General features: G+C 49.0%; 1 protein-coding gene across 1 annotated transcript in view; it reads left to right on the top strand.

The window, feature by feature from the left end:
* The window catches only part of LOC310779287 (ATP-binding cassette sub-family E member 1-like), a 46,342-nt gene that overhangs the window by 7,357 nt on the left and 25,753 nt on the right, over nt 1–13,232 (top strand). The window contains exons 3-9 of the mRNA XM_083639808.1: nt 2,435–2,520; nt 3,577–3,674; nt 5,684–5,801; nt 8,043–8,180; nt 12,237–12,306; nt 12,567–12,663; nt 12,783–12,872. Of these exons, the coding sequence (XP_083495934.1) occupies nt 2,435–2,520; nt 3,577–3,674; nt 5,684–5,801; nt 8,043–8,180; nt 12,237–12,306; nt 12,567–12,663; nt 12,783–12,872 (697 nt within the window). The remainder of the gene's footprint in view (nt 1–2,434; nt 2,521–3,576; nt 3,675–5,683; nt 5,802–8,042; nt 8,181–12,236; nt 12,307–12,566; nt 12,664–12,782; nt 12,873–13,232) is intronic.

Below are 13,232 nucleotides of genomic sequence, written 5' to 3'. Positions count from 1 at the left end.
TTGAGAAATAGGCTAAAGAACTGTTTAAGTTATTATCCATGTAGGCTAACAGTGTTTACCCTAGAAAAAATGTCAGGCCTGGAGGGATTTCGAAACGTACCCCGACCGCAACGGCGGGCCCTCGCTGGCGACGCTAAACTTTTAGCTAACCTGTTCGCAATGGCATCTCGAGTATCATCATACTATTATGTGATGCGATGTGAACAGTTGTATTATGGGATGTGCGTTTCCCAGGCAACAACGTTTTGGAACAGCGCTGCACGCTGGCGCGATGCTCCTAAAAGCAAAATGCGTATTGTTTTGAATGATTTGGCATCTTCTATTACTGTCAACACCAGTAGTAATAGTATGCCATAAAGGTTTATTGAGATTTTGGAGAGAGCAGGGAAAAGAAGCTTAATTTGTTTTGTTGTTCTTTTCCCCCCAATTTTTTTCTGGCCTGGCGGGCCCGCCAGGCCTGTAGACTGGTAGGGGAAACACTGGATGTTGTTTTATTGTTTAAAAGGTGACATCAAAAATGCCTGCCTGTCTCATTATTCAGACAAATCCATTATCCAATAGCCCGGCGTCAGCAATTCAAATCTTGTATGATCACAAGTCTCATTGATTTTTAAATGCTCAAAAATGTGTCCCCATCACTCTGTTGCATTGACTGTTAATGTGGTCTAAATAATCACTGAAGATATTCTTATTTTTATTTTGTGTGTGTATAGAAGAGTAGTCGAATATTCGTGTTCGACTGTCAGAATCCTGAGTCGAGGACAGCCCTACTTATAGACATGATTCATTCATGTAGCTGTCTACAGCAGGGGTTCTCAAATGGGGCTCCGGGGACCCCCAGCGGTCCTTGAGGGGGTTCCAGGGGGTCCCCAGCCAAAAGGGGGGTCATTTATTTTCGCTATAATTCCATTCATAAGTAACACAATGACTATTTTGGTCACGGGTTTTATACACTTTCTGTAATAAAACATCTAAAAGCATCAATCTTATTATCATATTATGGGGTCTGTGGGGCAAAATCCTATCAAATGGGGGTCCGTGGTCTAATCGTTGTCAGTTTAGGGGTCCCTCATGTGAAAACATTTGAGAAGCGCTGGTCTACAGAGGAAGAGGAGCACTGGTCTACAGAGGAAGAGGAGCACTGGTCTACAGAGGAAGAGGAGCACTGGTCTACAGAGGAAGAGGAGCACTGGTCTACAGAGGAAGAGGAGCACTGGTCTACAGAGGAAGAGGAGCACTGGTCAACAGAGGAAGAGGAGCACTGGTCTACAGAGGAAGAGGAGCACTGGTCTACAGAGGAAGAGGATCACTGGTCTACAGAGGAAGAGGAGCACTGGTCTACAGAGGAAGAGGAGCACTGGTCTACAGAGGAAGAGGAGCACTGGTCTACAGAGGAAGAGGAGCACTGGTCTACAGAGGAAGAGGAGCACTGGTCTACAGAGGAAGAGGAGCAGTGGTCTACAGAGGAAGAGGAGCACTGGTCTACAGAGGAAGAGGAGCACTGGTCTACAGAGGAAGAGGAGCAGTGGTCTACAGAGGAAGAGGAGCACTGGTCTACAGAGGAAGAGGAGCACTGGTCTACAGAGGAAGAGGAGCACTGGTCTACAGAGGAAGAGGAGCACTGGTCTACAGAGGAAGAGGAGCACTGGTCTACAGAGGAAGAGGAGCACTGGTCTACAGAGGAAGAGGAGCACTGGTCTACAGAGGAAGAGGATCACTGGTCTACAGAGGAAGAGGAGCACTGGTCTACAGAGGAAGAGGAGCACTGGTCTACAGAGGAAGAGGAGCACTGGTCTACAGAGGAAGAGGAGCACTGGTCTACAGAGGAAGAGGAGCACTGGTCTACAGAGGAAGAGGAGCACTGGTCTACAGAGGAAGAGGAGCACTGGTCTACAGAGGAAGAGGAGCACTGGTCTACAGAGGAAGAGGAGCAGTGGTCTACAGAGGAAGAGGAGCAGTGGTCTACAGAGGAAGAGGAGCAGTGGTCTACAGAGGAAGAGGAGCAGTGGTCTACAGAGGAAGAGGAGCACTGGTCTACAGAGGAAGAGGAGCACTGGAGACAAACGTCATGATGAAACTGAGCCTGCTCACTTTCAGCCAGTCCTGTTTTCTGCCATCAGTTTAGGGCTGAAGGATTTTGAAAAAAATATTGCGATTATTTTTGACAGATTTGTAATTGCCATATGATTTGATATTAGAGGGAACGATCATGTTTACATCATTGTTTTAATTTTCATTGAAAAATGTGTTAAATGATAACTACTTCTTTTTTTGGCATGAAAACGGTCAAATTTAACAATGTTGAAAATCAGCACAAAATACCGTCTGATTGGCGACTTCATATAATATCAAACCCATGTGGGTGGAAGTGGAACCCTAATGTTGACACCAAGGATTCATTTGGATCCTAACCTGCGTGTGTTTGTGTCTGCAGGCAAGCTGTGTATCGAGGTCACCCCACAGAGTAAGATAGTGTGGATCTCAGAATCTCTCTGTATAGGCTGTGGCATCTGCATCAAGGTAACCACTTTCTCTTCATGACACTTCACACTGTTTTGTTTTATGTTTGTCAAGAAAATGTCAAATCCATCTCAAATACAACTGAGTCACCGAAAAGAAAATTAACTTACAAATATGAACTCGCTTACGAAATAAAAATGGACCTGAAAACGACTAACGGATGTAAATGAAAACATGAGTAAAATAGCAGAAATAGTACAGAACTAATAATAGTTTACACAAACCAATAACAAAACAAACACAAAAGTATAAAACAAGTACCGGTAAATGACAGAGTGAAAACGATTGATCCATACGGATAGAAGATAGAAATATGAATAGATAATAATGTTAAAGGTCCCAATTCGTGCAGCTGTAACCTCTTAAAAACGTGTGTCTCGTCCATAAAACATGATTCTGGATTAATTTGTCGAAAATATAGCAACCCCGTTTGTTCTGACGGAGTTGTCACTTCCTCATCTCGTCGCTTCCCAAGAATGGTCTGTTTCTATAATATATTCAGAACTAACAGTTCCCATTGGCCGCTGAGGGAGAGCCCGCCCCAGGCTCCCAGCGGCCAATCAGATTAGCGTCCGTGGACCAGCACGCTAGTTTGTGTCCACAACTAACGTTAGCAACGAGCTATCGCTAACTTAACGGTTGCTACGCTAAAGAGGACATCTCAAAATGCCTAGACTTACCGAATGCACCTCCGCAGTTGCTGGATCACGTACAGTTGGCGTCGCTCCAGCTAGAAGTGTTAATTTTGTGGCTATAGACAAAATGGTGCAGGTAGCTTGTGTGAGAGACACCGCGCGCAGTATGCTTAAGGACCCGAGTGACATCACATTAACCCGTCTGGGGGAACAGAGTGTAAGGGGCGTGGCTTGAAGGAGACTGCAGGGGGAAGCTGGATAGGGACAAATCCAACTGTGGCAGTTCTGAGGTTGTGACCACTCATTACAGGGAGGGATGACAGCAGTATATATGCATTTACAAGTAAAAACAGCTTTTGCACGGAATGGGACGTTTAACAGTTACAGATTGATTTGTGTGTGTGTGTGTGTGTGTGTGTAGAAATGTCCGTTCGGGGCGTTGTCCATCGTCAACCTGCCCAGCAACCTGGAGAAGGAGACGACCCACAGATACTGTGCCAACTCTTTCAAACTGCACCGGTGAGCCGCCAGTCACTGCATGCTGATCACACTCAGTACAGCCAGTCACTGCATGCTGATCATCACACTCAGTACAGCCAGTCACTGCATGCTGATCACACTCAGTACAGCCAGTCACTGCATGCTGATCATCACACTCAGTACAGCCAGTCACTGCATGCTGATCATCACACTCAGTACAGCCAGTCACTGCATGCTGATCATCACACTCAGTACAGGGCTCATGTTCATAGAGGCATAACATGTGAATATTTGTTTATTTGTTTAATATTTGTTTATAATATGAAGTATGAAGTAATTGGAAACCGACACACTCAACTCTCGCTTCACCAGAATGTGTTTGGTGCTGCTGAACTCTGTGTAAAAGATGTAAGATGAGTATATAATAGGGGTGTCACGATACACTCAGTTCACGATACGATACGTATCACGATACTGGGTTCACGATAACGATACGATACGATACGATTTTAACAATATTTTTTTAAACTTGAATAATGACAATATATGACTGGAAAAGTAGTATTTTATTTGAAATGCACAAATACAAAACATGCTGTTGTGGGAAATTGTTATTACAATAACAACTAGAAAAAACATGAGATTGGAGATGAGGCTTATCTTGAAATAGAATGAGTTACACCGTCACTTAGATTTACTTTGAACTAAAAGGTTTCTCAGCAGTATAAATTCTCATTATGCATCTTCAGTTTTTCTTCAAACTCAAACAACAAGACTTTTCTTAGTCTATTTTTTATGCATCTTCAGTTTTTCCTGTCAAGTAAACAGTTTTGCCAGAAACTCAATTGAATGGTTTCTCTCCTGTATAACTTCTCATGTGTCTCTTCAGAGACTTGTTCAACTGAACTACTTTCCACACATTGAACTTCAACAAACAAAGACGTTTCTTTGTCTACTTTTGAAAAAAAAAAAATCACGATATGAGATTTCATCTCAACGATACATATCGTGACGTTTTACTATCGCGAAATTTTGTGGGACGATATATTGTGACACCCCTAGTATATAATATAACAGCCAGTGGCTTTTCTTCATGAAAAGAGATGGGAAGCAGCCGCAAGGTGGACAAAAAGGCGGCCGATCTCGAAAAGCATAGTTTTATTTCTTCAGAACAGAGCGCTTTCAAACTTGAGAAATGTTCCACTTTTCAGATTAGCGCTGGGTGACGTGAGAGAGGCTCAACAGGCACGTGACTTTTCGCGACGTAATTTGCCCCGGAAGTAAGTTCTGCGTCCATTTTCTCCATAGACATTTTCGAGTTTTAAGGCTCGAACCAAGTCAAAAAGTCTTCCAGAGAATCTTGAGTGACCATAAAACACTCTGTTTAAGCGAGAACAAAAAATAACAACGGGGAGGGGGAATGGAAAAAAAAGTTCCTGTTATTTTTTGTTCTCGCTTAAACCGAGTGTTTTATGGTCACTCAAGATCCTCTGGATCACGTGTTGGCTTGGTTCGAGCCTTAAAACTATTTGGATTTATCGAAACGTCTATGGAGAAAATAAACGCGGAACTTACTTCCGGGGCAAATTACGTCACGAAAAGTCACGTCCCTGTTGAGCTCTATAACAGCAGCAAATATGGAGAAAGGGTATTCAGTGAATTGACATGACTGTAACAGCGATCATAAAGGCAGTATGCATACTGGACATGTATTGTAAATACCTGGTAAGCCTTTGCTTGTTGCACAACACTGTATTGTCTGCTAGAAGAGCTAACCAGCTTGGTTACTGAGCTAGCAGCTGCTAAGCTAACGGTTCACTTTTTATTTCTCCTCACAAAAAGCGCTCCTTTTTCCACACACAAAAAGACAGAAAAATGCTGTATGGATACACGCCCTTAAGGCCGCTTCACACTTAGAACTCTAACTTGAAAGATAACTCTTAACTATAAAAAGATGTATATAGAACAGAAGTGAAGTTCACACTTTAGTGCAGTTTCTTCATGATTGATAACATTGGATTTGATCTTGTGTGTGTGTGTGTGTCCAGGCTGCCCATTCCCCGGCCGGGTGAGGTCCTGGGTCTGGTCGGTACCAACGGTATCGGGAAGTCCACGGCTCTGAAGATCCTGGCCGGCAAACAGAAGCCCAACCTGGGCAAGTATGATGTGAGTATTAGCATGCAACAACCTACTAGTCCCGCGTAGCCACACAACAACAAGTTATCTCCGCCTACAAATTGTGCGGGGCTTCTTCTGATTCAAGAAAGTTGCGAGATCACCCGCTAACAACCCGGAGATACAGAGAATCACTTTTCAAACGAAGAAGCAACGTTACATCCTTTGATTCTGTTTACAAGCACACGACTTCTGCCTGTCACGTTCTGCACGAAGGGCTCCTCTAAACACTTTGGATTGTTTCCACCCAGTTTTGACAACAATCCAAGCTGAGAGGAAGTCCTCTAGTTTTGAGCCAAGCGGATAGAGCCTGAGAACTGAGTGTAGGAACAAGCTTCAAGCCTGAGGGGAGGCCTGGTGGAGAGCCTGGGGGGAGAGCCTGGGGGGAGGCCGGGTGGAGGGCCTGGTGGAGAGCCTGGGGGGAGAGCCTGGGGGGAGGCCGGGTGGAGAGCCTGGGAGGAGGGCGGGTGGAGAGCCTGGGGGGAGGGCGGGTGGAGAGCCTGGGAGGAGGGCGGGTGGAGAGCCTGGGGGGAGGGCGGGTGGAGAGCCTGGGGGGAGGGCGGGTGGAGAGCCTGGGGGGAGAGCCTGGGGGGAGGCCGGGTGGAGGGCCTGGGGGGGAGGCCGGGTGGAGAGCCTGGGGGGGAGGCCGGGTGGAGAGCCTGGGAGGAGGGCGGGTGGAGAGCCTGGGAGGGAGGCCGGGTGGAGAGCCTGGGAGGAGGGCGGGTGGAGAGCCTGGGGGGAGGGCGGGTGGAGAGCCTGGGAGGAGGGCGGGTGGAGAGCCTGGGGGGAGGGCGGGTGGAGAGCCTGGGAGGAGGGCGGGTGGAGAGCCTGGGGGGAGGGCGGGTGGAGAGCCTGGGGGGAGAGCCTGGGGGGAGGCCGGGTGGAGGGCCTGGGGGGGAGGCCGGGTGGAGAGCCTGGGGGGGAGGCCGGGTGGAGAGCCTGGGAGGGAGGCCGGGTGGAGAGCCTGGGGGGGAGGCCGGGTGGAGGGCCTGGGGGGAGGGCGGGTGGAGAGCCTGGGGGGGAGGCCGGGTGGAGAGCCTGGGGGGAGGCCGGGTGGAGGGCCTGGGGGGAGGCCGGGTGGAGGGCCTGGGGGGAGGCCGGGTGGAGGGCCTGGGGGGAGGCCGGGTGGAGGGCCTGGGGGGAGGCCGGGTGGAGGGCCTGGGGGGAGGGCGGGTGGAGAGCCTGGGGGGAGGGCGGGTGGAGAGCCTGGGGGGAGGCCGGGTGGAGAGCCTGGGGGGAGGGCGGGTGGAGAGCCTGGGGGGAGGGCCTGGGTGGAGGGCGGGTGGAGGGCCTGGGAGGAGGGCGGGTGGAGAGCCTGGGTGGAGGGCGGGTGGAGAGCCTGGGTGGAGGGCGGGTGGAGGGCCTGGGAGGAGGGCGGGTGGAGACCCTGGGTGGAGGGCGGGTGGAGAGCCTGGGTGGAGGGCGGGTGGAGGGCCTGGGGGGAGGGCGGGTGGAGGGCCTGGGAGGAGGGCGGGTGGAGAGCCTGGGAGGAGGGCGGGTGGAGGGCCTGGGAGGAGGGCGGGTGGAGAGCCTGGGTGGAGGGCGGGTGGAGAGCCTGGGAGGAGGGCGGGTGGAGAGCCTGGGTGGAGGGCGGGTGGAGGGCCTGGGAGGAGGGCGGGTGGAGAGCCTGGGTGGAGGGCGGGTGGAGGGCCTGGGAGGAGGGCGGGTGGAGAGCCTGGGTGGAGGGCGGGTGGAGGGCCTGGGAGGAGGGCGGGTGGAGGGCCTGGGTGGAGGGCGGGTGGAGGGCCTGGGTGGAGGGCCTGGGAGGAGGGCGGGTGGAGAGCCTGGGTGGAGGGCGGGTGTAGAGCCTGGGTGGAGGACGGGTGGAGGGCCTGGGGGGAGGGCGGGTGGAGGGCCTGGGTGGAGGGCGGGTGGAGGGCCTGGGTGGAGGGCGGGTGGAGAGCCTGGGTGGAGGACGGGTGGAGGGCCTGGGTGGAGGACGGGTGGAGGGCCTGGGAGGAGGGCGGGTGGAGAGCCTGGGTGGAGGGCGGGTGGAGAGCCTGGGTGGAGGGCGGGTGGAGAGCCTGGGTGGAGGGCGGGTGGCGGTTACAGCCTCCTGCTGTTCCCTTCCTGTATAGACAGGAGGTTACGGGCCCCAGATATTGGTCAAACCTCTGGATATATCTGGATCTATCGCATACCAATCTATCAGATCTATCGGATCATTTTCTGCTCAGGTGGTTTAAAAAAAGTTCCTGCCTGACGTGTAGACTTGTGCGTCTGTCTCCTCAGAACCCTCCAGACTGGCAGGAGATCCTGACCTACTTCCGAGGCTCGGAGCTGCAGAACTACTTCACTAAGATCCTGGAGGACGACCTGCGGGCCATCGTCAAGCCGCAGTACGTCGACCAGATCCCCAAGACCGTCAAGGTAACGCCACTCAGAGTCACAGTCAAACATTCTACAGCAAACACACACGTTTGTTTGGTGTGCCACGATGGCCGTCTGTCCTTGTTTGGAGATGTTTGGTCAGATTCCACATGTTCAATCCCCGTTTGTCTGTGTTAAGTCCATGGCACCACAATCAAACATTATCCAACAACTGCCTTGAAGGGCAATAGAGTACAGCAGGGATGCTGTAGTTTGGTACGCCAATCCAGAAGTCATGCACATCCTGGTTCCCTCCTCTCGAAGTCAATGGGATTTTTGTACGGGGATTTTGGTTAAATGTCTGAAATAACATCAACAACAAACAAGAACGACAGTTTATCAAACGGCGAACCTTGTGTTCAGCAGGATAATCTAACCAAAATCCCCATACAGAAATCCCATGAGGAGGGAAACGGAAGTGCTAACCATCTGGGTCTCAGGCAGGTCTTAGGACTCACTCCTGCAGTGATGTATTTTTGTAGGCTTACCCAGAAGTCCCTGCACTTCCTGGTTCTTCCTGGGATTGTTGTATGGGAATTTCGGGGTAAATGCATGAAATAAGCTATGTGGTTAACAAAGGTACTGTATATGAAACAGCAAAGTTTGTGTTCAGCAAGATCATGAGGAGCACTTTGATCGCTTGAAGCGTATTCTGAATACAAAAAGGCCATTTACACTTCCAAGATCATAACAGTGGTGCTCATTTGTGAAGAGGATCTTGCTGAACACAAACTTCACTGTATCATAAAGCTTTGTTGAGCACAATCAATTAGTATTATTATTATTTGAAGCATTGAACCAAAATCCCCATACAAAAATCCCATTGACTTTTACACCTAAGAACTGGAAGTGCTGACAAAGACATCCTCCGGACTCCTGCCTCCCTGCCGTACTCTGTGTAGCAGTGTTTCCTAGCCAGGGGTACCAGTACCACTAGGGCTACTTGAGCAGCTTGCAAGCGCTACGTGGAAAGATTGGGGATTACAATTTATTTCCCAAATAATATATATATTTCAAGTCATTTCGTAAGCCCATTGCTTACCTACGGTAGTCCCCACCCCATCCCCCCCCCCCCTGGCAGGTGTCAACTAGGGATGCAGCGCTTTCCGGTTTGAAGGTATACCGCAGTTTGAAAAAGTCACGGTATCAAAACCACTAAGATTTGCCGTCATACCTTCCTCACGGTATCAGCTGTTTCCCCAAAACAACGTGCCCAGGTCGCTTTGCAGAGTGCAGCTTACGTGGCCCCTCCCCCTGGCTGCATGCCTACCTAGACGCACAGTAGAGAGGAGCTGTGAGGAGCTGTCCCTGTGTGTTTACAACCGTGTGTGTGATAAAGCAGGAGAACGCAAGGACCCCCCTGAACTTTCCCCCATCTGAAAACGTTGGCTGTATGGGAATATTTCGGCTATTGTAAAAATACAGATGGCCATAGCCTCAACGCAAGACTCATCCGAATGACTGATGAGTCTCGCGTTGTTGAGCCTAGGATGGCCAGGGCTTAGATCTGCGTGAGCACGACCCGTCGTAATTTGTCAAATTCAAGGTACATTAAAACTATGGGTGGGGGAAAAAATCGATTCACCTAAGTATCGCGATTTTTAATGTCACGATTTTTTGAATCGATCTTTTATTCCAGAATCGATAACCGCAGTCAGGCCACTCACTGAACAGCAGGCCAGGCGCCGCCTACTGGTTTACTAGTGGTTTTATTACTTTATTAGTTAGTCTGAAGTAATAATTACACTTCAGGGTTAAAGTGGGTGCATCTCATTGTAAAATTGGACTTCAAACGGCCCAAATCTGGCTTCAAACGGCCCAAATTGGGCTTCAAACGGCCCAAATCTCACACGCGTCGGCCCATATCGGCCTGGCCTGCTTGGTATCTAATGCCCGGCCTGAATTATGATCCCAGTCCGCCCCTGTTTTTAACTATATTGATATAACTTTGTGTGTGTGTGTGAGAGAGAGAGACAGGGACGTGTGTGTGTGTGTGTGTGTGTGTGTGTGTGTGTGTGTGTGTGTGTGTGTGAGTGAGAGAGAGTGTGAGAGAAGGGACAGGGCTGTGTGTGTATGTGTCCTGTGTGAGACAGAGTGGGGGTGTATGTGTGAGGAAACAATCATTATGTGTCCAGTGTTCACCCACTACAAAAGAAGTGTGTATTTGATTTTTATGTTTTAGTTTTACATCAAATTAATTAGATGAACTAAATCGTTTACATACTATATTACCAAAGCACACACATACTTGCCAGTTAACTGTCATTACAGTTGGAGGTTACATTAACATGACTATTTTTTCTCAGTCCACATTTCAGCAAACTGTTAATAAAATACATTTTGTTCATTGGCATTTTTTATGCCACATAAAGGTCCGCGATACCGCGATACCGTGAAACCGTGGTATTTTTGTCCAAGGTTATCATACCGTCAAAAAATCATACCGTTGCATCCCTAGTGTCAACTGTTTTGCACTACTCTGTGAAGAAGTCACGTTCACACATGTCAAAACGGCAACTAGCGATATAACCAGCTATAAATTAACTACCGTAAATTCCGGACTATAAGGCGCACCGGTCTATAAGCCGCACCTTCAAAGTTGACTATTTTTTTCTTATATAAGCCGCACCGGTCTATAAGCCGCGGGTGTTTTGATGTTTAATTACCATATGTAAGGCTTCGTGCACAGAGGGGATTGTCGGGAAAGAGATGGCTGTTTGGGGAAGCTCCCATTTATTAACATTTCAACAAAACAAAAGTCAGGTCACTAATCCCCAGACAAAATCACACATTGTGAGATGCTTAAAAATCACCATCGGCGGGAGCTTTACTCCAGATGCTGTGCAGCCAAGAACACAAGTGAAATTCGTTCTCTCGTGACCTGTGGTTCTCAACGTGATGGACGATTCACCTTTCTTGTTAACAGTCCTAGTGAGAGGCAGGTCGAACGTCAAAGGCACTTCATCCATATTTATGATCTGCTCCGGTCCGATGGAATATTCCTTGATCTTTCTTTGTGTGAATTCGCCGAAGTTTGTAATTTTCTCCTGGTAGTCGGGAGGGAGTTGCTGACACAGTCGTCCGCGCCCTGACGGACAGTCCCTTTCGTCTCGGGTTTGTGCATGATCCTTTGCTGCTGCTGCTGCTGTTGTTGTTCCTGTCTCGCTACTGTCTCAGACATGGCTTTCAGGCTCAATCGCCGCCATCGTCGTAACACAGCCAGTTCTCCATCTTTTGAAGCATGATGTTAGATTACAACGAGCTAGTTGTGTGGCTTAGCCTTCCAAAATGTTGCTGTTAGTTTTTTAGAATGTAATACATAGAATTGGGAATGTTACATTCAATTTCATTCAGACTGTCTTTCAGGCTCAATCGCTGCCTTTTTCCCCCCGGAGCGAGGGAGGAGGGAGGGTGTTTTACCGTAGTGGCTGAGAGAGAGTAGTGGCACAGTGCTCCAATCAGGTCGCGAGGCACATTTTTTGCAACATCATCCAATCAGGGTCTCGCTCTCATAATGTCTGTCTTGCTCTCGTTCTGCCTCATACCAACATCCATAGATTTTGGAGGTTCCCGAGTGGCCGTTTGCTGGAAAAATCCATAGATAAGCCGCACCGTTATATAAGCCGCAGGGGGCAAAAAAGGCCAAAAAACGGGAAAAAAGCCGCGGCTTATAGTCCGGAATTTACGGTAGCTATAAATGGATATATGGCTCAAAAAGTTCCAGATTCAGCTTTAGTGGAAAGAGACCACGCCCAAACGCCGTCAGTTCAGTTACAAATACATTTTGTATGGATTTACTTGCATGTCTGTGGATCCACCGCAGCCACGGTGTTTTCTTTGCAGCACAAACAAACGTGCGTGAATCAATGAGACAGAGGGTACTATAATTGGCATGGCAAAACAGCTCAAGGGTACATAGAGTAAGACAAAAATGGTTGCTCTATAGTAACTTGTCTTGTACTGTTTATTTTTGCGTTTAGGGATTCATTCCATCATGAGTTCAGTTGTCATTGGTGTTGGTCTGCTCTGTGTTGTAATTCTCCTCTCTGCCACCAGGGGTCAGTAGGGGCCATCCTAAGCAGGAAGGATGACACGGACTCAGCGACCCTGGTCTGTAAACAGCTAGGTAACTCTCTCTCTTTCACTCTCGCTCTCTCTCTGTGACTGTCTCTCTCTCTATCCACGTCTCTCTCTGTCTCACCGCCACCTTCTTGTTGAACAGTTATGGACAAACACACACACCTCTGTACAGTAAGCTGTTATAAATGGTGTCAGTGCGTTACACTCAGTATTGATCGTCTCTGTGTGGGACAGTAGCGATTCTGAGGTGTCATACAGACTGTGTGCTCTGTGATTGGTTGACGTTGTTGCGTTGTCGCCGGGCAGATCTGACCCACCTGAGCGGGAGGAACGTGGAAGACCTGTCAGGAGGAGAGCTGCAGAGGTTCGCCTGCGCCGTGGTCTGCATCCAGAGGGCTGACATGTGAGCCAGGACACACACACACACACACACACACACACACACACACACACACTGTTGACCTCACACACACTCTTAACGAGCTCTGTCTCTAACGAGCCCCTGTGGTGTGTGTTGTCAAGTTTCATGTTTGACGAGCCGTCCAGTTACCTGGATGTGAAGCAGAGGCTGAAGGCTGCCATCACCATCCGCTCCCTCATCACACCAGACAGGTACCTCTCACATTCTACTGGCCTTTCAAAGTGTTTCTATAAACAGGTGGGAGAGTACATTTCCACATTTAAAGAGCATGGTGCAGGTCGGAGACCACATTGCATCCGATCCAAATTTTTTCAGTTCCCATTCCGATTCCGATACCTGAATTTGGATATCTGCCGATGCCGATATTATTTCCGATACCAGAGCAATTCTTTCTTGAATATACAGTACAGACGCAGGGTTTAGTGCTGACCTAGCAAGCTAACTAGAGACTGAACTAGAGATGGTGAGTTCCCAAACTCCACACAAACCACACATATAAACAGAGAGCTGCCCCTTGTTAGCGCAATATAGTTGTAACTAAGATATTCGAT

The sequence above is a fragment of the Poromitra crassiceps genome (assembly GCF_964638095.1).
Source record: "Poromitra crassiceps genome assembly, chromosome: 7".
Classification (NCBI taxonomy): Eukaryota; Metazoa; Chordata; class Actinopteri; order Beryciformes; family Melamphaidae; genus Poromitra; species Poromitra crassiceps.
The sequence above is the reverse complement of the archived record's forward strand: the minus strand, read 5'-3'. Positions and strand labels throughout refer to the sequence as shown.